General features: G+C 29.8%; 2 protein-coding genes and 1 long non-coding RNA gene across 6 annotated transcripts in view; 1 reads left to right on the forward strand and 2 right to left on the reverse strand.

The window, feature by feature from the left end:
- The first annotated feature begins 1,511 nt into the window (after nucleotides 1-1,511).
- Nucleotides 1,512-15,209, forward strand: LOC123270945 (PAN2-PAN3 deadenylation complex catalytic subunit PAN2). 3 transcript variants are annotated; one of them, XM_044737133.1, is made up of 19 exons: nucleotides 1,512-1,788; nucleotides 1,901-2,085; nucleotides 2,866-3,035; nucleotides 3,326-3,640; nucleotides 3,736-3,949; nucleotides 4,021-4,157; nucleotides 4,791-4,937; nucleotides 5,015-5,111; nucleotides 5,541-5,774; nucleotides 6,377-6,622; nucleotides 8,233-8,452; nucleotides 8,687-8,857; nucleotides 8,936-9,102; nucleotides 9,209-9,377; nucleotides 10,274-11,020; nucleotides 11,954-12,083; nucleotides 12,169-12,390; nucleotides 14,317-14,578; nucleotides 14,656-15,209. In XM_044737133.1, the coding sequence occupies exons 1-19, from the start codon at nucleotides 1,725-1,727 to the stop codon at nucleotides 14,668-14,670; spliced, it is 3,912 nt and encodes a 1,303-aa protein (XP_044593068.1). In that variant the 5' UTR covers nucleotides 1,512-1,724; the 3' UTR covers nucleotides 14,671-15,209. The 3 variants fall into 3 exon arrangements, with proteins under 3 accessions (XP_044593068.1, XP_044593067.1, XP_044593069.1); XM_044737132.1 differs by having other exon boundaries at nucleotides 1,513-1,788; nucleotides 8,233-8,479; XM_044737134.1 differs by having other exon boundaries at nucleotides 1,513-1,788; nucleotides 8,233-8,329.
- Nucleotides 6,156-11,279, reverse strand: LOC123270947. Its single transcript, XR_006510733.1, has 3 exons — nucleotides 11,267-11,279; nucleotides 8,053-8,055; nucleotides 6,156-6,289 (listed from the first exon to the last, which is right to left on the reverse strand). It is a non-coding gene; the product is annotated as an uncharacterized LOC123270947 (long non-coding RNA).
- A 487-nt stretch (nucleotides 15,210-15,696) lies between the features above and the next one.
- LOC123270944 (integrin alpha-PS2) overlaps nucleotides 15,697-23,373 on the reverse strand; it is a 61,201-nt gene continuing 53,524 nt past the window's right edge. For both annotated transcript variants that reach the window (XM_044737129.1, XM_044737130.1), the window contains 2 exons: nucleotides 18,502-21,249; nucleotides 15,697-16,601 (listed from right to left, as the gene is read on the reverse strand). In XM_044737129.1, the coding sequence (XP_044593064.1) occupies nucleotides 16,506-16,601; nucleotides 18,502-21,249 (2,844 nt within the window). In that variant the 3' untranslated portion in view covers nucleotides 15,697-16,505. The remainder of the gene's footprint in view (nucleotides 16,602-18,501; nucleotides 21,250-23,373) is intronic.

A 23,373-nucleotide genomic window follows, 5' to 3' on the forward strand; every position in this document is an offset into this window, starting at 1 on the left:
TAATATAAAATTTAATCATATATTAAAAATTTTTTTATATTTATTTCTAATCATTTTTTGACCTCTTAATTTCTAAAATATTTAATCATCTGATTTATTGACTTATAAAATTTCCAAGCTATCAATTTAACTAAAACCTTCAATTGAAGTATTAATACTATTATACATTGAAAAAAAAAAAAAAAATAGGAAAACGGTTGAACCTAAAGGCCATCCCTGCAACTTCCCGCTAATTCCATATTTAACCGCTTGAAATTACACTTATGGCGTTTTTGAACTTTTCGAACTCAAAAATATAATTAATGTGTTATTTTAAGCTCTCCAAGCTCAAAAGTCTAATAAAATTTTAATAAAACACCATTTTTGGAATTTTCAAACTGCAATAACTTCTGAATGAATGATCCGATTTTTATGCAGCTCTCAGCATTCGATGCAGTTTTTCAAATTCTAAAATATACTTTTGATGACAAATTGATCAGACCGGAAATTCCGGTGTAATTCGAAATAATCACTTTTTTCGATTTTTTCGTCAATGATAACTCACGAACAAATCCACCGATTTTGACCGGCTTGGCGACGATCGACGTGGTTTTATGTAAAGAGCTGATTAGTTTTGAAATCGATCGCCAAAGGCGTTTAAAGTTAATCCAAAAACAACATTTCAAAAAATTTTTTTTCGTATTTTTTTTTAGATTTTTCAAAATGTACCGATTCGAATCGGTCCAAATTGTATTCAAAATCTAAGTTAGGACAAACCCTTTCGAATGGCGCCAACCGTGATACACACATACCCTGAGATACATACATAGACACAGATACCATCGCAAGAATAGTCAGGGAAGCTTTCTAGGACCTCAAAACGTCGAGATCTGATGAAAACCCAATTTTCAAAAAATGGGGTAAAAACAATAACTTTTTAATTTCGAAAATTTTTTATTTTCTTAGCGGGAAATTTAAAGCGAACATTTTTTTAATAAATATTTTTATTTGAATATTAAAAAGAAAAGAAATAGTCATGAAATTTTAGCTATAAAAAATCCGAAAGACACAACCTTTTTTTTTTGAATTAAAATATTAAAAAAAAAATTTTTGTAACATCAATTTCTTTTTTAAAAAAAAATTTTTCAGGTGCCTTTTGATTTCAGTGTCATAAAATTTTTATAATTTTTTAAAATATTTTTTTTTGTATTAATTGATTTGTTATAAAATTTTCAAGAATTGCTAGATGTCTGCTAATTTCAGTATCATGACATTTATATGTAAGTACTCATTGTTAAAAAAATTATAATCCAATAAATGTAATTTTTTTTCGTAAATATATATAAAGTTATTAATAAAATTTTATTATTATTTGTGAATATAGATATACAAATACATGGAGTGATCATATACTGGTACGTGATCATCTATTGGGGCTTTTATCTTAATTCATTTCATTATAAAAAAAATTTTTTGTTTTTATTAAAGCGCGCGCGCAATTGTAGGTATAGTTAGTTACAGTGTCATACCTTGCCAACAGTAGCCAATTGTTGCCTAGGCGACTAACCTCTATTCACATCACTATAAGCAGACATAATAACACTAGACACCACTGCAAGTTTTAACAATAGTTGTTTATATATACCATTATCATACGTGTTTGCTATTCTATTTATTTGTTTATTTATCCTCGAACGAAAACCCACTGGAGTGTAAATGTTTTTAAATAAAAAAGTTAATATACTATGGATTACTCATTGTTAACACATTATGATGCAGATGCAGAAGTCGCTGATCAAAATCTATTGTGTAAGTGTTCTGTTTATTTACTATTTTCTTAAACCTATTAGCAATCGCTAAGTACTAAGTACTGTTTTAATTGATTGTTTATTTATTTATTTTTGTTATCTTATTACATTAGGGGAAGAATCGAACTACGAACTGCCAGAAGAATATTTACCTCAAACTGAGCAATATGGTGAAGAATGCGACGGAGCCGAGTTTCGTGAGACTCACACTCTTCTTGCTGATGGTGGTGACAGATTTGGAGTCTCTACTGTCACTTTTGACACCGTCGAGGAACTTATGTGGATGGGAAATCAAGGAGTACGTTTTTATTCACGATACTTAAATTGAAAGATATATGACAATTTTTTAATTTAAAAAACTAAAAGAAAAATTCCACATGTCAAAATTTTAAAAAATAATAAGTACAATTTTTTACAAAGATTTTTTAAATTCTGATTTAATTGATGAAAAAAAATTGTCAAAATTTTGCTGATTTCAGTATCATTGTTATCTATAATTTTTTCGTAATGAAAAAAATTTTTTCGACCATGATAAAATATTCTAGATATCTATTTTAAAATTAAATAGTTACATCAATAAAAATTTTTATTATGATACTGAAAGTGAATGACATTAGAGTTAGCAGTCACTTGATCATTATTAAATTTTATGTGACAAGTAAATTAGTTCCGAAAAATTATTCTTATAAAATTGCATTTTTAATTTAAAAAAATTTTTACACGTTAATTTTTATTTCTCATTTTTTTAACCATAATTTTTGCGTTACAAAAATTCTTAAAATTATCAAATATCTGATAGATTAATTTCCATTGAAATTGACAGACTCCTGATATACTTATTAGATTTTTATAACAATTGAATTATAATGAAAAAAAAACTAAGTAAGAAAATTTCACATGTAAAAAATAAAAGAAATTATAAGTGCGAATTTAAAAAAATATTTTTTAACTATTTACTTGTTATGAAAATTCCAAAAATTATCAGATGTCTGTTGATTTTATTATCATTTTTTTACATATATAGTTGATGAATTAAATGATAATAAAATTTTTTAAATAAATTAATAAAATCTTTTAGGGTCACGTAACGTCGTACTATGGAGCAAATTTACAAAAATATACATCGTTCCAAGTACATGCAACCCAAGAAGTCCGTCATATTCATCCCATAGACGAAGGAATTCTTTGTTTAACACAAACTGCTCTCAGGGGACAATTACGCCGAGGGATTCCTTTATTTACTCACACGTAAGTTTATATATTTTTTATTATTACACTTGACAATTTTTGGATTTTTCTTCAAAAAAAAAAATAAATTCCAGCTCCAGAAAATTATTTAAAAAAATTGTATTTATATATTATTACAATTTCTATGTATAAAATTTTTTCATAATTTAATAATTGAAAAAAATCTAAAATCTAAAAATTATCAAATGTTTCTTAATTTCAATATCATTTTTTCTTGTACATAAAATGGTAGTGACTTTTCATCTAAAACTAAACGTTAAAATTTATCATATTATATTAATGAATTTCAGGTCACAAAATATGATAGACATGCAATGCATGTTACAATGTGGATCGCGATTACTAATGGGTGGTCACCAAGAAAAAATAATAGACTTTAACTTGACCCAAGGAAAAGAAACTGGATTTTACCATGTAGGTGAAAACGGGTGTGCGATATTGCGTCAGCATGGGAAATTTATTTGCGCTGGTAATCCTGTAGGTCGGATTGATTTACGGGATCCTAATTCTCTGACCATTGAGCATACTCTCGAAACTCATAGTGGTTCTTTGAGTGACTTTGATGTTCAAGGGAATTATTTAGTAACTTGTGGGTTCAGTAACAGGTAATCATTATCACTATAATTTTCAATGAATTATACGCACTTAGAAAATTGAAAAAAGAGGTTTTTATTTCATTAAACTATCATGATTTTTTCAGCCGTCAAGGATTGTCAGCGGATAGGTTTTTGATGGTTTACGATCTACGACAATTACGAGCCTTGACACCAGTAACGACTTTAGTGTATCCGTTTTTATTGAAATTTCTTCCTAGTTACTCCAGTCGCTTAGCTGTTGTATCACCCTTGGGACAGATGCAATTATTGGATACTATTTATGCTGACGTACAGCCATCACTTACCTGTCTTTACCAAGTTAGTATCCGTAGTTGTTAACTAATTAATTTTTTTTAATTATTAAAATACTAATCATGATTAATTACTAGGTAGCGACTGGAGGTGCAATGACACTATCTTTTGACGTATCACCAACGTCTAAATGTCTAGGTTTTGGCGATGCTGCTGGCTCTATACATTTGATGGCTACTAATGCGCCTAATCCTCAATTCAATACATTTTCTAGGTACATTTCTTTTTTATTTGTCAATATAATGTTAAAATCCAAATTTCTTGCAACATTAATCACAATAATAATAATTATAATAATTAGATAGATGATAATTGTTTTTAAAACTGAAAACACTAAGATGCCCCAATTTTTTGAAATTTTTAATTTTTTGTATTTTGGAAAAATTCATTGAAAAAATTTAAATAAAATTCTTAACTTCTCGTTAGAAAAATTGAAAATTTGAAAAAATTGGGTGTGATAGTTTATTCAGTCTAACTTTCAAAATTTATTCGTTAGGTCTTGACGTTTTGAAGTCCTTAAAAGTTATTTTGACTATTTTTTCATGTAAGCCCTTTTAGTTTTAAAAATTTTTCCCTTGAAGCCAAAAAGGCGTATGTCGAAAAAAATTTTTTTTTGCATTTTTCAACTAAATTTTTACTTTTATACATTTTTCATTTGATTAGAGAAAAAAAAATTTTTTTATATGCTTTTTTGGTTCTGCAAAGCCAAAAGGACGTATATTTTGAAGTACGCGCTTTTGGTATTAGTAACGCGGTATGGGTAATCATTTCGGAGAAAATTTCATTTTCTTCAAGCTCTCATAATTCAATCTTTATTATTATTAATAATTTTTTCTATTCATTAAAGACTCACAGAATTTGCTGATCCCGTTGAGACATTAGAATCAATGTCAATCGACGATCAAATGACATCATTAAGCACAGTGCCAATGATGTACGGAGATCACTCACTAGCCAGTGATTGGCCAGAGCAATTTTTAAGAAAAACATATCGGTATGTATTTACCAGTTTTTTTAATGTTTTTTTTACTTTATTAGAACCATAAGCAAAATATAAATCAATTTGCGTAGAAAAACGCCAGCAATAGATCCAGAAATATTGCGAACTATGAAAATGCAAGGAACAATCGGGTATGCACCGAACCCCCAGGCATTCCGGCGCAATCAAGTGAGAAAAAATTACAAATCTTATCTCTACACAATTCACAATTTCTAAAAACTTACCTCAATATTTTTTATAATGTCTCTTTCACTTATTGCATATGATAAATATTTATCTATTTTATTAAAAGAAGTATATTGTAGCACATTAAGACATTTCTATGGCTGTTAATTATTACCAAAGTATATTTAAATAATTAATTATAGAGAATTATCATTTATAATTAATTATTACATTTATCACTAATGTATAAGTTGTAATTTTTGGAATAAACGGTTGAAAATTAAAGTTGAATTTTAATAATAGCTGCAGGTTTCCTTTTTCAAATATTTTTTTATTAGTCATTTTTTTTTTTAGTAATTAAATTTATGTTGTAGTTTATTAATAACTTATTTTTTTTTTTTATTTATTTTTTTTTTTTTTTTGGATTTACAGGTGCCATATAATTTAGAAAAACGACATGGAATCGTAACAAAGCTGTTTTCTGGTGAACCGAGGGCTAAAAATGAAGACAATACTTTCATTGCCATTCCAAAACGTTACCGGAAAATAGAAGTCAAGTACTCGAGACTTGGGTACGATGAATTTGATTTTGATCAGTATAATTTGACTAGTTTTTCGGGATTGGAAGCTACTTTACCTAATAGTTACTGTAATGCTATGTTACAAGTAAGTTTTATTCATTTTTTAACCCTTAGTGGTCACATTTCTTAAAAATAGCGTAGTGGTCATACTGGGTCTAGTTGACCCCATGCACGGAAAAAATTGTTGCTATTTGCGTTCTTTTCAATATTTTCACTCAAGCCGTACATGAGAATAATTCTTAACACTTCCGTTGAATAACTCAATCGTTTTATAATTTTTTTTTTTAATTGTTTAATCATAAAAAAATGCAAGAAATTCAAATTTCAAAAAATTTGACTTTTTTTTATTAAAAACATAAAAACTTCATTTTTTAAGATAAATGAAAATGATCTCCGGGGTTCTACTCCTGATATCGCATACTTTGAAAAAAAAAAGTGGTGTAATGTCGAGCTTTTCAAAAAATATATTTATTTGTGCAATTGAAATTATAAATTTCCATGAATCTCAAAAAATCTTCAAACAATAATAGATGGTACCACAGATACCATTTTGAATGATATCTTCGAAGCAAGATCAACTCAAAAATTGCCTGGGGTCATCTAGATCCATAATGACCACTACGGGTTAATTTAATTTTTTATGAAGAAATAATTTAATATTAAAATATAACAAAAAATTTATTTTAGCTATTATATTACTGCGAGCCAATAAGAGTAGCAGTGATGTCTCACGCATGTCAAAAAGAATTCTGTTTATCATGTGAACTAGGATTTTTATTCCATATGCTTGATATCTCCAAAGGTTCACCGTGTCAGGCAGCTAATTTCCTTCGAGCTTTTCGTACTGTACCAGAAGCATCAGCTCTAGGACTTATACTTAGCGATTTGCATCCTGAAGCTCGAAAAAAGACTAGCCTCATCCGTCTAGTCCAGGTAATTTATTTTAGATTTATTATTATAAAAATTACTATAATAATATTATTATTTTTACCTCATTTCGTAGATGTATTTTTTGTTGTTGTTAGATATCTTTGAATTCGTTACCAAACTTGAAAATTGAAATATCATATTAAATTTTAAGGTAGTACCCGCGGTTAGAGATTTATCGTTCAGAATTTGCTAAAATTTGATATATTAGTAAATTATAGTAAAATAATAAGCCCACTAAATTTTTGAAAAGCTCAAGAGAACCACTAAAAAATATTAATCTTTTGAAGTTTTAGGATCAAACATCAAGTCTTATAAGAAATGAAAGTTTTACTTTATTTAACAAAGAGTAATACGACCTTAAGTTTCCTGCTATTGACGAAGAATGTGAAAAAAATTAAAAAATATGTTTTTGTTATAAAGATTAATTGAAAAAATTGTAACGCCATTTGTTGACAGTAAATCTAACTATATAAATGAGTGGAGAGGGTTTTTGGCTAGTGGTGTGTTAGCGCAACGAGCAGAGAGTGCGTGCTGACACACGAGTGTTAAAAGATGATAAGGACTGGTGGGTTATTAATAAATAATAGATATATTCGTGGTTATAAACGTTAAGTATATTACAAATTAAAGTTACAATATATAAGTACAAGATACACGTCCGTTTAGGATGGTGTACTGGTAGGAACTAACTACACAGAAAGAAAAATTTCTTGACTGGAGAACAAAATTCTTGGCTCAAGAAAATTTTCGGGTGCCTGAAGAAGACCGAAATTATGTTGACCGAAGTAAAAATTTTTCTTAAAATTCTATTCTTGGTGGAAGTCATTTTTTCTCAATTCAAATTATCATAAATACTTGATACAATAAATTTTTATATTTGATCAAGATTTTTAGATACTTTAGGGAAGCAGCGTCACCTACTTAAGCTGAGAAAAAAATTTTCTCACTTAGAAAATTTTTTTCTTGAATATTTGATACCCATTTTATATAATTTTAGCGTGCAATTATACATATTGAATGAAAAAAAATGATTCAATATTATTTGATCTTTCCATTTGACATGTTAATCAATAAAAATATTAATGAAAATTTACTTCTATCTTTATATTTAATTTTTTGAAGCAAGAGAGAAATTTTCTCAAGACAAGAAAATTTACTTCTATCAAGAACTTAATTTTTTGGAGCAAGAGGCTGAATTTTCTCAAAACAACAAGATTTTCTTGACTTAAATAAATTTTCTTGGATCAAGATACGTATTTCTTAAAGCAAGAGAATTAATTTTGTTGAAATAAGTGAAATTTCTTGTGTCAAAAAAAAATATTTTTTTCGCTCAAGAAAATAATTAGGAAGAAAAATATTTTTTTGGCTCAAGTGAACCTTCTTTTCTGTGTAATATAGCTAAATGGACAATGGTCATCAGTACATGCTAATACATTCTGGAACATTCGGGAATATACTAGTGCTATGAACCTTGCCCCTCAACAAAAGCTTTATCTATTAAGTTTATACATAATTAAATGTCATTATAATGATAATAATAATAATGACAATAATAATAATAATAATAATAATAATAATAATCAGTGAATTGATAGCATAAATTTTTACTGCAGAGTTGGAACAGATTTATTCTTCACCAAATGCACTATGAAATCTACGACACCCGAAAGCGTCAGCAAGAAGAGGAAGAAGCAGCCCGATTAAAATCCGGTACGAAATACGCTCCTTTTGTTTACAATGAACAAGATTTCCCTAGTATTTTACAGGATCTAGGCTCGCGTTACAAGACTACCGAGTCTGACAAAAAGAAGAAAAGAAAACAAGACGAGGATGGTAAATATATGTGGATCGCCGCGAAAGGTAAACACTTTTAATGTGTACCTTTGCATCGAACACTATTTATTTTTATTTTTTTCGTTAATCCATTGATTTTTTTTTACATCAGTTTTGACATCCAACAACACAACACTTAGTAATTAGTAACCTATCAAGTATACCCGTAGTATAATCGCACATTATATTTTAACACCAATTTCGTTTATACTTTTCCTTTTTTTTTTTCATTAGAAAACACCAACAAGAAGGAAGAAGATGCAAGGGAAGAAGAAACGGACATCAGTCGGATTTTTGGTGCTGAGCAGATTCATGTTCATCGTTGTCTCAAGTGTAATCGGGAAGCTTACAAAAATTCAATCATGCTGCTGTCTAATTTAATTTATCCTGAGAATACCAGTCCTAGTGAATAATTATTTCATTTATAATTACAACAATAATTTTTTTAAAAAGAAGAAATTGTAATTTTTTATATTTTTTTAGATGAAGAAATACCATTTACTAAAATATTAACACGGAGTTTAAAACCGGAAAAAGTAACACCCGCGTGGTGTGAAGGTTGTCAAAAATTCAGTCCCACATTGCAATCAAGACAAATAACGAAATTACCGCAAATATTGGTATTGAATTGCGGATTGGATTCTCAACAAGTAATATAATTTAATTTTTCATAGCGTAAAAATGTTTAATAGCTTCCATTTTTTACTTTTTTTGTTTTAATGACTTTGAGAATTACATTTTATCATTTTTTGACAGGAAAAAGACTTTTGGCAGACACAGATGAATATTATTGTACAAAAAGTAATGAATGGTAAAGATAGTAGCCCATCTTCGAGCCCGGTTCCTAGTTCTGTGAAAATGTGTCGATATGGATTAAATTGTATACGCGCTGGATGCAGATTTCGACATGTTGGTAAAGATGCTGGTAAGATTAAATTTTTAAATATTAATAAGTTAGTTCTTGGTTTTTTCCGCTAGATGGCCGGCGGCTCTCGTTTCCAGAAAAATTTTATTAAAGTATATACAAGGGGGACACAAAAAACTGACTATTTTTTTCTTTGAGTTGATTATGAAAATTTATTAGTTTATAATGTTTAAAGAGCCCTCGACAAAAATCAGTGCGATAAAAACATTTTTAGGGCTCGCTCAAGATTTTTAAAACTTTCAAAGTAGAGTATTTAAAATGTTTTCTCTTAACTTGTCAATATTAATATCAACGAATTTTTGATTTTGTTTCTATCAAGTTGACACACTCAACAATTAATTTAATTTTTCACGACTATATTAATTAATACACTAAACAACATAAATAAATCACCAAATAAATAAACAAAAGTCTGACAAAATAATTATTACTACTGTATTTTTAATTACATATTCATCCGGCATCTGAAGAAAGTTTTAAAAATCTTTAGCGACTTCTATAAATAAAAATTTCGACATAAGAATTTCGATAGACCCTAAAAAATTTTTTCCTACTAATTATTGGGACAAATTTCGAAAACTAACATATTTATAGAAAACTAAAAATAAAGCCATTTTTTTTGTACCACCTTCATGTATCTCTTGTTTATTTTTAATATATTTCAATTATAATAAAAATATGTACAGAAATTAGCGAAAATTTACCGATTGAAAGAAGCGATCCGTAGAAAATTTTATCGTACTCATTTTTGAAGGTATTTTAAAACATGGTAAACTAAAAAATTTTCTCAGAAGATTCGAAGAAAAAAATAGCCGGCTATTTTGCGACGGCCTAATGTAGATAAGTTTAGAAGTACAGAATAGAAACTAGACCTAAAAATTTATAATTTTTTACAGAAGTAACACAATCGTCACCATCAACACCTTCTACTACCCCAATTCAGATAACGATACCCCCAAGCCACCTTTACTACTCTCACTCTTGGATTCCGCACTGCATAGAAGTGTCATTGAACGAAAAAGGCGAGTTAGACGTGAACAAACTCGACGAAATACATCCAGTCCGTCCAGCCAGCAAGCCTGTGGTAGAAAACGGCCTGAGTGACCACTCAGTACCTGAAGATCCAAAATACTCCAAGAGGAAAGAGTCACTGGATAATGACAAGCAAGCTGACTCGGAAAACGAAACTAAAACAGAAACTCATGATCCTAATTCAAATGAAAACCCGAGTGAAGAAGGTCCACAACAGCCCGTAGAACACACGGAAAAAATTCAGTATATTTTAACAGCTGTGGTCTGTTACATAGACGATAAAAGCAGCGAAGACCGCAAGCATGTAGTGACTTTGATTCGTGTTGGTCCTAATTACCATGAAAGATCCACGGGAAGTGCAGTAGCGCAGTGGTACCTGTTTAATGATTTCAGCATTACAGCAGTCACTCCCCAAGAAGCTGTTTGGTTCAACTTGGACTGGAAGGTTCCATGTGTGCTTCATTATACCGCGGTCAGTGCTATTGAATCGGTACCGTTTATTTCGCCGTTGACGTGTGATGTTTTTGGAGAAGACAAGTGTATTGCAAGGAGTGGTGGCACTCGGGGAATTACTTTTACTCCCCTTACTTCTGATGAAATGCCTAATAAAGGTAATATTATTATTATTATTTTTCTTAATGAATTATTTTTTTAAAATTAATTTCTTCTTGGATTAAAAAATTAAAAATTTAACTTTTACATTTATTAATATTGTAATCATAATTAATTTTTAATGAATAATTAATAAGAACGATAAAAAATTGAAATCTAAAAAAATGTAAAATTAAATTTTTATAAAAAAAAGCTGTATTATTTGAGAACTGTCTTGGCGTGAGGTAAAAGTCTTTTATTCAAACCTTGAAAATCAGGCTTCGATTCTCGGCGATGTTAAAACATAATTTTTCTATTTTTCCAACAATTTATTATTATTATTATCATATTTATTCTTAGTGAATGCAATACATTTTTTTTTTAATTTATTTCTTCTTAAATTTAAAATATAAAAATACCTACTTTTACATTTATTAATGACATAATTATAATTAATTTTTTATTAATAATAAATAGGAACAATGAAAAATATAAATTTGAAGAAATATAAAATGAAATTTTTATTAAAAAAAAAATTTATTACCCGGAAAATATCTTAGCTTGATGTAAAAGTCTTTTTATTTAAACCTGGAAAGTCGAGGTTCGATTCCTGGTGGCATTAATAAATGACTTATCTATTTTCTTCCAACAAATTATTATTGTTATTATTATTGCTATAAAAATAATAATAATAAATTTTCAAAATGATTTAAAATTAAAATTATAAATAATTAAATATTCAGATGAGATAAAAAAAATTTTACCTTGAGATATTTTTAAAAATTTAACTATCAATAATTATTATCAAAAATTTTTAATTATTAACATTGATTGAATCAACAACTTAAATATAATAATAATAATAATAATAATAATAATAATAATAATAATAATAATAATAATAATAATAATAATAATAATAATAATAATAATCACTAAATTATCAATTACAGGTGATTTAGTAGGAATCGACGCAGAGTTTGTTACTTTAAATCAAAAAGAATCTGAAATAAGAAGTGATGGCAAAATGTCGACTATTAAACCAAGCCACATGTCTGTTGCACGTATTACTTGTATCCGCGGGTAAGTAATTCCTTCTCAACAAATGAATACTGTAGAACTGTAAAAAGTAATAAGAGTAAATAATTATTTTGAATTTATCAAACAGTCAAGGACCTCTAGAAGGCACACCATTCATCGATGATTATATTAGTACGCAAGAACAAGTTGTCGACTACCTAACTAAATTCAGCGGTATCCAACCCGGTGATTTAGACGCTAATTTCAGCAGTAAGCACTTGACAACTCTCAAGTCGACTTACCAGAAGTTAAGATTCCTTGTCGATAACGGTATCATATTCGTCGGACATGGATTGAAGAATGATTTTAGGCAAGCATTGATTTTATACATAACCTAAAAGGAGTATATATTTAATCATTAATTATTAGCAAGCTGCAGTCACTTGGTGGCTGCCGAGATTTACGGATTATGAATAAGAAAACTTTGGTTTAATGATTTTTTGATATTATTAATCACACCATACATAGTTTGGGTAGTTTTAAATCAATTTTGAAAATAATAGTGCTATTATAGGATCAATGTCACTAAATTTTTCTTACTCTCTCAATTATTTAAATCATAAATTATTATCACTAAAAAAATATCAAAACCAATTTACGATAAAGACATACCCGTTACAAAAATTTTTCTTAGTCTCTTAATTATAGAAATTAATTTTTGACATATTATCACGTTTACATTTACAAAACAAAATAAATAAATAAAGAAATAACGTTTATTGCGAAATTCGAATCTATTTATAACTAGCTGACCCGGTGAACTTCGTATCACCTACAATATATTTTATTACACCTTTCGAACAGCGATTATCAATCTTTAAACTCTAATCTACTTCGATAAAGAATAAATACTGGTTGCATGAAGTGTAGTTAGAATTTTGTCAAGTTATTAAATGAAACTCGCTTCTCATTATCGCCTGAAAATCAAGATCCCAAAAAATGAACACTGAATTTATGAATTTTTTTTTTTCTCCATATATACCGAAGATAGACGATTAACAATTTTAGATCTGTTGATTTCCTTAGTTGAACTTTCGGGTTTTTCAAAAATTTTATTCTTTCGTAAACATCCCTGAACTATAGCGAACAAAACAAAAAGAAAATTGTTGAAATCGGTCCAGTCGTTTTTGAGTTTTAGTGAGACTAACGCACAGCTATTCATTTATATATATAGAAGATTACTTCGAAAACTTATCATGATAAATTAACTATTGCTGAAAAGCATAAGAAAAATTGAAAAAGACATTAATTCAGTCAAAAGCTTTCTAATGATACTAAATTCAATTTTTCTTTATACCTCGGTCGAAAGTACGCATCTTTTGCACCTATTTCGCGGCAGAAAGTTAAAGATTCGTGCATTGATTAAGCTACACATTCGCCTTCTATAACAGCGGGAGCAAATGCTTTCGCTACCGCGACTGACATTAGTCATTTGTTACTAACTATGTTTTGTTTACGCTGATCATTTACGATTGATGGTACAATACAACTTGGTTATATATCTTTCTTTCTTCTACTTACATGAAATATTTCATATATAGATAGAGATATAGATAAAAATATCACTGTCGTAAGAGTGAGTAGATCATCCGATGTAACTTTATAACCAGGTTGTACTGTACTGAGATTCAGTTTGACAGTGACGTGTGTAAAATGGATCAACTTTATTTAATTAATGAATTATTTAGAAAAATGTACGCAGTAACAACAATTTAATTTGATTTTTATTAATTATTGTTAATTTTCAGATAATATGCTCGTTTTTTCTATTTTTAACCGAGAATAATCTTTATTATGTTTGTTGAATTCAAGAAATTTCAGTTTTATTTAATCTAAAAATTAAAAAATGTTTTTAATTATTTTTATTTGATTTTACATTAATTTTTATTTGATGCCCCTCGACCAGCAGCACTCGCTTCGCTCGTGCCGCAAATGTCGGGGGCAGGCATCAATTTTTCGATACAGTACATGAAATATTTTACGTACTTTCGACCGGCTATAAAGAAAAATAGTATACACTACACGGGCAGAAGTTTGAGAGCTTGAACTGCGCGCCGTGATGCCCTCGGCTACGCCTCAGGCATCATGGCGCGCAGTGCAGAAATCTCAAACTTTCTGCCCTAATAGTGTAATATACTATAAAAAAACTCATTTTATCATATAAATACGGCGGATACAAAATTTTCTTTATTCTCTTAATCATATAGATCATTATTATTATTTATTTATTTTTCAGAGTAATTAATTTAGTGGTACCACCTGATCAAATCGTGGATACTGTATTATTGTTCCATTTACCTCATCGCCGTATGGTTTCCCTCCGGTTCCTAACCTGGCACTTTTTAGGTAAGAAGATTCAGTCTGACACCCACGACTCCACTGAAGATGCGCGTGCAGCGCTGGAACTATATCGTAAGTACAAAGAACTGGAAAGCAATGGAACTATCACAGAAGCGCTGAAAAAATTGTATGATGTTGGAAATGAACTTCAGTGGAAGGTAATTTTATATTTAGACATTAAAATAATTTTATTTATTGAAATAATTTATTCATAATTAAATATTAAATATTCTAGGTGCCGGAAAGTTGATCTACAAGTAATTTAACTGAAGTAGAATAAATTTAGTATAATTTATTTAACAACTATTTTATTATCGACTTTCGTGTCTGTTTTTACAACTACTCGTTTTTAATTATTCATTTTTTACAACTGATTCTACGGGTATTTAATATTTTATTTATTATATTACACAAAGTCGATTTTAATTGAGAATTTTAAAGAGATTATTTTGAGATTATTTTTAAGCGAATGCACAGTCGTTGTATAACGGGTACATTTACATACAACCGGAGTCATATAATACAACCAGTCTGGAGTAGAAGTAATTATTTTTTATGGTTTTTTTAAACTTAAACATTACTGTTATTATTATTAATATTATTGATCAAAAATGTTTTTTAAAATGAATATTATTAATCAATAATATTTTTATAATCAATTTTACCTCAGAATTCATCATACGTAATTTGTATTTAAATTGTTCCAAAAAAATGAACAAGAATTTCAGACTCCGGTTCTATAAAATGTGTCGATGTTTTAAAATAGTGTACAATTTGTTGCGCTGTGAACAAAATCTTTGTAAATAGTATTTTTTTGGTCTCAATTTTTTTTTTCACAATTTATAATTGTAAATAACTGAATCATGTACATGTTATAACTTATCATAAGTGTTTCAACTTTTGTGTTTTTACATCAATTTTTTATATGAAAATTATACAATTTTTTAAACTCACGCGCATTTAAAAGAAATGTCTGTAATTTTAACATAAAATTGTACACTATTCCAATATTTTTATATACGTAATTTTTTTTCTTTTTATACACAAAGAATATATTTTTGGACTAATCCAAAAATTTTTTTGATCTAAATTGTAATCTCTTGTATCACATGTTATACGTGTAAATTTTCAATAAATGTTTTTTTTTTTTTATAAAATAATTCTATCATCAGTACTTAATTTTTTATAATCAACTATTATATCTATTTTTATTTTAACAATTTTTAAACAAAGGAAGAGAGGCAATGAGTCAATACAAAATGATGTAATAAATAGATTACTTATTATTTGTTTTAATATTAAAATCTTAGTCTGTATTTACACATCAGTTCTAATTATTAATTAAACAATTAATGAATAAATTAAGTTATTTATACTCCGTACGAAGTGTTAAAAAATAATCACTCATTAATAATTATTGCAAGTTAATTGGATTAAATTATATATAAAATACAATAATAATAATAATTATTATTATTATTATTACTATGAATTAATTTACAAAATTATACACGCAGCCAAATTTTCCCATTAATATCTATGAATTAAATATTAAATATACTGACATTAAACTTAACATAAAAAAAAATAATAATCAGCACCTGGCAGTTAAAAATTTACAAAAAAGAGATCTTAATATTAAATTCAATGTCAATTGTTTAAATAAAATTTAAAAAACGTAAACTTCTGCAGTTAACAAGTAGTTAAAGTTTAAAAAATTAATAAATCAAAATATATATATCTACTTATATATTTACTGTTTTTTTAAGTGGAGAAATGTTTCTTGACTAGAAACTTGTAAAAAACTACCGCAGAAGTACGATTGGTAGTTAATTCAACCATAATTATCATGTAATAAAAATTGGTCATAGCAAAGGCACGATTTTAAATGATAGTCTTAAAACAATTTTAATAGTAATTGTAATAAGTAATTATTGCTTATATGAATGATGACTACTATTAATTAATAATATATATTAATATTTGTGATAAATGACTCTTAAGTCAAGGCACATTGCAGTACTTATGTACAATTTTTTAATCTTCATAAATAACTTTTTTAAGTTATCAACCTAGAAGTTAATATTAGAGATGATCATCACCGTGTTGAAAATGTCCATTACGATTTAATGGTTGTCTTTCAGGTACGTCACTCGGTCGATTCCTCTTGAAGAATCCACACTGTTAAAAAAATCATTTATTAACATTATTCAAATTAAATTTGAAAATAAAAAAAAAAAATTGATAAAATTTGCCTTAAGCGCTTGTGTCAAACGTGAATTGATCGAAGTAAAGTTCAGAAAATATACAACAATTTTTTACTAATAACCAATACTATTTTCTATTCTAATAAATTTACATTAAACGTCGATAGAAAAAAAATAATTATCTATTGCACACTAATAAAATAAATTAAAAAAATAATTTTAATCTTAGAAAAAACTTAATTATAATTAAATAAAACAATTTTAAGCTGCAATTTTCATTTCGCAGCTTCACATTAAACAGATAAGGAGATTAAAAAATAAATTGAGTTGAAAAATTGATTTTTTCAAAAGTTTTCGGGTTTACCTCTTAATAAATACTGTAAAAATCCACACCTAGCCAGTGAAACCAATTCGCGTTACTAATACCAAAAGAGCGCATCTCAACATCTACGCCCTTCTGGCCATATTAAAGCAAATTTTAAGGGAGTTGGGAAAGAACGGATAGGGAAAGGGGGACCTACTCAGTGGGAATTTTTCCGTAATTGAAAAAATAATCAGACAGCCCAGACTGGGAATCGAACCCAGATCTCTCGGTTACGCGCCAAGGGGTCTACCAGTTAAGCTATCCGAGAAAACTACTGACTACGTTATTCAGTTACGTATAAAGGGCGTATAAAAAATAGTACATTTCTCACCTAGGGCAGGAAAATAAGAAATGTCTCAGATCACATGTTTGTCGATTACATGTAATCAGACATTTCTTATTTTCCTGCCCTAGGTAAGAAATATACTATTTTTTTGTATACGCGCTTTTGGCTCTAAGACAAAAAAATTTTAAAGCCAAAAGGACGTATCATTTTTTTTAATCATAATTAATTATTAGCCTTAAAAAAAAAATTATAACACTGGTAAAAATAATGACTCTTCTACTCATTTTATTTGAAAAGAATATGTATTTAATTATAGAAGAAACTAAAATATCAATTTAGCTAGGCACTACTCCGATGCCGTTTCCATTATCATTATCTTTTGCTTCTGAAAGTAAAAAATCATAAATATATATTGTTTGTAAATCTAAACTTTGAAAAAATACTTTAATCTTAAAACAAATTCATCAGTTGTTACCATCATCAAAGCATAGATTTTTCTAATATCGATGGTATTTTGTAATTTGTAAAATTAAACATAATTCATTACACTTGATCAGTGGAGACATGATTATTGGGCCAATAGAAATGAAAATTTTGTAATTGAGTAAAATACATTTTTCTTCAAATAGAATGTTACTGTTATTTTTTTTTTTTTTTTTAATTCAAGTCCATATTCTTTTTAAATAAAATGAGTTGAAAAGTCATTATTGTGATAACTATAATGAGTTCTTCACACTTCATAGGTGTTATAACTTTTCTTTTTTTTTTTTAAGGCTAATAATTAATTATGATAAAAAAAAATGATACACCCTTTTGGTTTTAGAATTTTTTTGTCTTAGAGCCAAAAGGGCGTATACAAAAAAAATTTTTTATTCACTTTTCTTACAGAACTAAATGTTATAAACATTTTTAGGTTAGTTGGAGTAAAAAAAATTTTTTTTAGGCGCCCTTCTGGCTCTACAGAGTAGATGTTGAGATGCGCCCTTTTGGCATTAGTAACGCGAATTTTTTTGTGTAAAAATAGCAATTAATCAATTTAAGAAAAATTTTAATTTCATCGATGATTTTTTCTTTCTTTTGCTTTTTATATAATTTATATGTACAATATGACTGTCAGGTACGATTTAATGTGACAAAAATCTTGATTTTTAGATGATAATAGATCCTTTCGCACTTGCGCTCAAAGCATGCAAAATCACTAAAACTTAACTCAAAAAAACTTACCTTATGAAGTAAGAAAATAAGTAACAGCAAAATAATAGTTCCAGCACAAGCCGACAGGACTACAACCCACAGAGGAACGACATCTGGCTCCGGAGCTCTGGCAGTAGGCTCAACATTCGTGTAAACCTCATGACTCTTAACAACTTCCCCAGCAGGTTTTCCAATGAAGGGCAACTTAGTGACCCTGGCCACCAACTGAGTGGAAACCTTCACTGCTTCGTTAGCTGCGATCTTCTTTAACGTCGTCCCTCTAACTCTGTACCTGGCACTGATAGAAACTTCCTCATCCTTCTCCAACCTTCCCAAGGTACACCTCAAACGCACGCATCTAGCAGCTTCACACATCGGCAGAATTTTCTCCTCTTTAATTTCTTCAGCCTCGTTAATTTCTTCATAACCTTCAAACTGTCTCTTCACCTTACTCGTCTTCTTATTGATGTTAAAATCAACGCTCCTAGTGTACCTCGAATCATCTTCATAATTCTCATCTTCATAATCATCTTCCTGACCGTCTTCCTGATCATTATCCTGCTGATTCTCTACCAGCTGGCTCTCCAATCTCGTCTCATAAGTTTCAATTTTTTTACCATAATGCGTATTAGTCGTTTGCCGCCAACTATTTTCATGTGTCTTGACACTTCCTTCAACAAACTCATCATCCTTGTCCCCTTGGTCAACATTATGAGTACTGACAGTCCCCAAATTATAGGTTCTCTCTTCGTACCAAGAACTCTGTAGAGGGAACCTCCGGTCATCGTCAATTCGACAGTAGGCCCTGCCATCTTCCGCCTTAATGATTTGACCTTCTATTCTCATGAACCTTTTATCGACATTGCTGTTCCTAGAAACATAACTCTGCTCTCCAAACCGATTCTTCAACGGGAATATCGAACCGTCCTTAAACTCAACATACTCTTTCCCATCTTCAGACACCCGATACCTACCCAAGAACTGCAAGAACCTCTTGCCCTGTCGCTGATAAACTTCATAACCTACCGAGTCAGACAAAGTTCCCAAAAACTTCTCGAGATCCTGAGTTGAGGTTATGTTTCTCAACCTCAATCCAAATCCCGTCTTTCCTACCTTATCATCTTCATATTTCTTCTCACTCCCGTAAACAAATTCACGCGAGCCCAATTTCTGTTCCTGCCTTCTCTTTTCTTCTTCCAAAAGTCGCGTGGTTTCTTGTCTCTTTCTTTCTTCTTCCAGAAGCCGCGTAGTTTCTTGCCTCCTTCTTTCTTCCTCCACCAATCTATCTTCTTCCCGCCTCCGTTCTTCTTTAAACCTCCGTTCTTCGTCATCATACCTTCTTCTTCCTTCGTCCCTGGACTCTGACCAAGTTTGTGTCACCTTGACGTTAGTTCTGCCTCCAGTGTTCACATAACTGTCGTCGGTAATAACAGAATCTCCATTACCACTATGATAGATAGCTTGGGATTCATTTTTATCATAAAAATTTCTACCAGTTTCCCAAACTTTATCATCATGTAGGTTAGGAAGCAATGGTTCCTTTGTTGTCTGAATTGAACCAATCGCGTCGCTTATTCCCAAACTACTGATTCCAGTTTCAGTGTGAATTATCACAGGATTTTCATTTTTCAGCCCAGAAGTGGGTCTAGATCCCTGGAATGAAGATTCAGATCCTCTTGATGAGGTTAACACAGTGCCAGATGAGACAGAACCTCCTGAAAAAGTGGATTCAGTTTTTGAAGTCTTCCAATGATTACTTCGTTCGGTAGCAGTTTCATAGCCAGTATGAACATTAATAGGCTTGCCAGAGCCGATTAAATGCTCATGAACGATTCCTGATGAATAATAATTAACATACTGTCGTCGCCTTTGTTCTAGCTTCAAACTCAGCGGGTTTGAGTTCGCAGTAGCACACACCAGAGGGCCAGTAGTTTCTGGTTGTTCCAACAAGTAGACCAAGTCATCTTTCGCTAGTGTAGCAGCGGGCCAAATTAAAAAGACTTCGGCTTCTTCAATTCTTGAAGGACCCAAATTGCGAATTGTGTAATTGTGAATGAAAGCTGGTCCATATTCAACGTCAGTGGTTGCGTTGATCACAGTGTAATTATCCGGATTGTAATAGACATCTTTGGGCTTGCTTTCGCCTTCAATCAACAGCTCAGTTTCCACCCAAATTTCCAGGGAAAGATGCTGGGAGTTATCGGCTGTTGTTAGAGCAGGTTCAGCGTTCGTTGAATTTACATTCATCCGGAATTCGTAGGAAGACTTTTCATCGTGAACGTCAACTGGCTGGAGCAAGACATTGAAATGAACGAGGTTACCTTTTGGTAAAGGATTTCCAATGTCACACTTGAGGGTATTGTTGTTGGACTGTTTCGGCGCTGAACACTGGACAGGAATCTCAGCCTTATCAATCCTTTCGATCTTGATGTAATCAACGCCTGGTGGGAGCATCAGGTTATAGGTCGCTTCGAAGGCATCTTCGTTGGCATTCTTCACCAACACATCTATCTCCAAGCGGTTACCTGACCCCAGAAGGTAACGATTAACGTTAGGTGTCGCTGTCAGTTGGAGATCCGGGGTACAGATATTGTCAGCGCCACAGTTCTTGCGTATTGACACGGTGTCTTTACGAGATGACGTCGTCGCTAGAACCGGGCGCAGTGGTATGCGAGGATCGCGGGGTCGTGGGTCTGTCCAACGTTCCTCGGCTAAACTCATACGCATCTCCGCGTCTAGGGAGGTTAATTTATCTCGGATGCTCGGCGTTACGTATACCTGCAATATTTCAGATCAGATTATTGGGACTGATTAGTTTCAATGATTAAGCAGTTTTTAGTTATTAAGATACCATCGCTGCACAGTTCATCGGTAGACGATAAATTGATATTTAATTATATAATTAATATATATGTGGTTATAATTATAGATGAGCGGTACAATGAACCTTGGAAGTTTTTATATTGAAAATTAAATTTGACAAAATCATGCAACGATTGAATCTTAAGAAGTTATATGCACTTGAAATTTTTTTAAAATTAAATTTTTTTGCGGGAAATTTAATATTAATTGGACAAGTATTCTTAAGAATACGATTTTTATCTAAAAGTGAAATTTTTTTCTGGGCATAAATATAAAAAATTGATAAGAAAACTGGCCGTTTTTTTAGGAAAAAATAATTTTTGACGCATACACAAAAAATACATCATTATTAATGCAAAAATTTAAAATGTTCAAAATTTAATTTAAAAATATTTTTATTTTTGAAAACTAATTCAGAATTTCAGAGTTTGTTTACAAAGTAAAAAATTCTTTTTGCTTCTCGATGAAAAACTTTTCGAAAATTGTATTTTTCGGTCAAAAAAAAAATCCGGTTTCAAAATAAACTCAAATTTTAATCTGTTTTTCAGGGAAAAAAAAAAAAAAAAAAAAAAAGATAATTTTTCATATGTTGTAAATAAATTTTGAATTTATTTGTTTCATTTTTTGCATGACTCATAATTCGAAGCATCAGAGAGTGCTTTACGATCGAAAAATTTTTTTCACCCTATTTCGGCAACTATTTTTATTATTATGTTCTTGTTAGTTCACGAAATCAAGATATTTTGCATACTATTGTCAAGATAATTTAATGGAAATTAATTTGACACTTTTCAAAAATTGATTTGGTGCACTAGAAACGGAAAAAAACATCAAAATAGGTCAGAAAATTTTCCTGTCCGTCATGTATGAAACTCTGAAAACACTGTAACTTGCGAAAAAATGCATTAATTGAGTTAAATTTTTTTTTTTAATTCTTTGAGAGAATTGTAAGTTACCGAATGCGAATGGCTAGATAATTCAGTGTCGTTTATGTATAATTAATAAAATAAAACAAAAACCAGAAGACTATACACAGTAAAAAATAATTGTGTGAAATCAACACAATTTCTGTATTAAATACGGTCACCACAAAATTAGCGCTAAAATTCAACGCACTTTGTATTGTTTTAACACAAAGTTTGTGTCATTTTAACACAAAAGTGTGTTGAATTTTAACACTAATTTTGTGTGGACCGTATTTAACACAATATTTTTACTGTATATATCTATATATATTGTGTACATTTATCCCACTAGAGGCACTTGCACATTATCGTGCTATTTTAGCTGTTTTATACATTTTTTTTTTCACATTTTTTATTTTATTAATATTTCATAATTGAATGAGCATTATGAGTCGTGCACTTTTGGATTTTCCAAACTTTTTTAGATTTCGCGGCGAAAATTTATACACAGAAGCTTATTAAAAAGTGCAATACCCCCTGTTGACAGTACATTCAATTATGAAACTTAATGGAGGGGACTTTTGGCTATGGGTGTCTTGGTGCAACGAGCAGAGAGTGTGCGCTGACACACGAGTGCAAAAAATTTAATCTACTATTCTATACATTAAAAAAACGTTCTTCATTAACGAAATGCACATGACATTTTGCACAATGTCGTAATAAAAAAATAAAAAAAATTAGGAAAACGGTTGACCCGAAAGGCCATCCCAGCAACTTCCCGCTCATTTCATACTTAAGCGCACAAACCTACATTTATTACTCTTTTAAGCTCTTCGAGCTCAAAAAAATAATTTTCGTATCATTTTGAGCTCTCCGAGCTCAAAAATCTGCTAGAAGTTGAATAAAACATTATTTTTCGATTTTTAAACCGCAATAACTTTTGAATGAATGAACCAATTTTTACGTGGTTGGTGGCATTTAACGCAGTTCTTAAAGCCTTATAAATAACTTTCAAGTTTAAATTGATCGAACAAGGAATTTCAAAGTAATTCCCAAAAAACGATTTTTTCGATTTTTTTCGTTAACGATAACTCACGAACGAATTAACCGATTTCGACCGGGCTAGCGGCAATCG

This window comes from Cotesia glomerata, linkage group LG8 (assembly GCF_020080835.1).
Source record: "Cotesia glomerata isolate CgM1 linkage group LG8, MPM_Cglom_v2.3, whole genome shotgun sequence".
Taxonomy (NCBI): Eukaryota; Metazoa; Arthropoda; class Insecta; order Hymenoptera; family Braconidae; genus Cotesia; species Cotesia glomerata.

Excerpts from the sequence above, each read along its gene's own strand:
- LOC123270945 (XM_044737132.1), top strand. The coding sequence starts at position 1,725 with ATGGATTACTCATTGTTAACACATTATGATGCAGATGCAGAAGTCGCT. Across the intron at positions 1,789-1,900 it reads CGCTGATCAAAATCTATTGT|GGGAAGAATCGAACTACGAA; the intron begins GTAAGTGTTCTG and ends TTATTACATTAG. Across the intron at positions 5,775-6,376 it reads ACTGTAATGCTATGTTACAA|CTATTATATTACTGCGAGCC; the intron begins GTAAGTTTTATT and ends AATTTATTTTAG.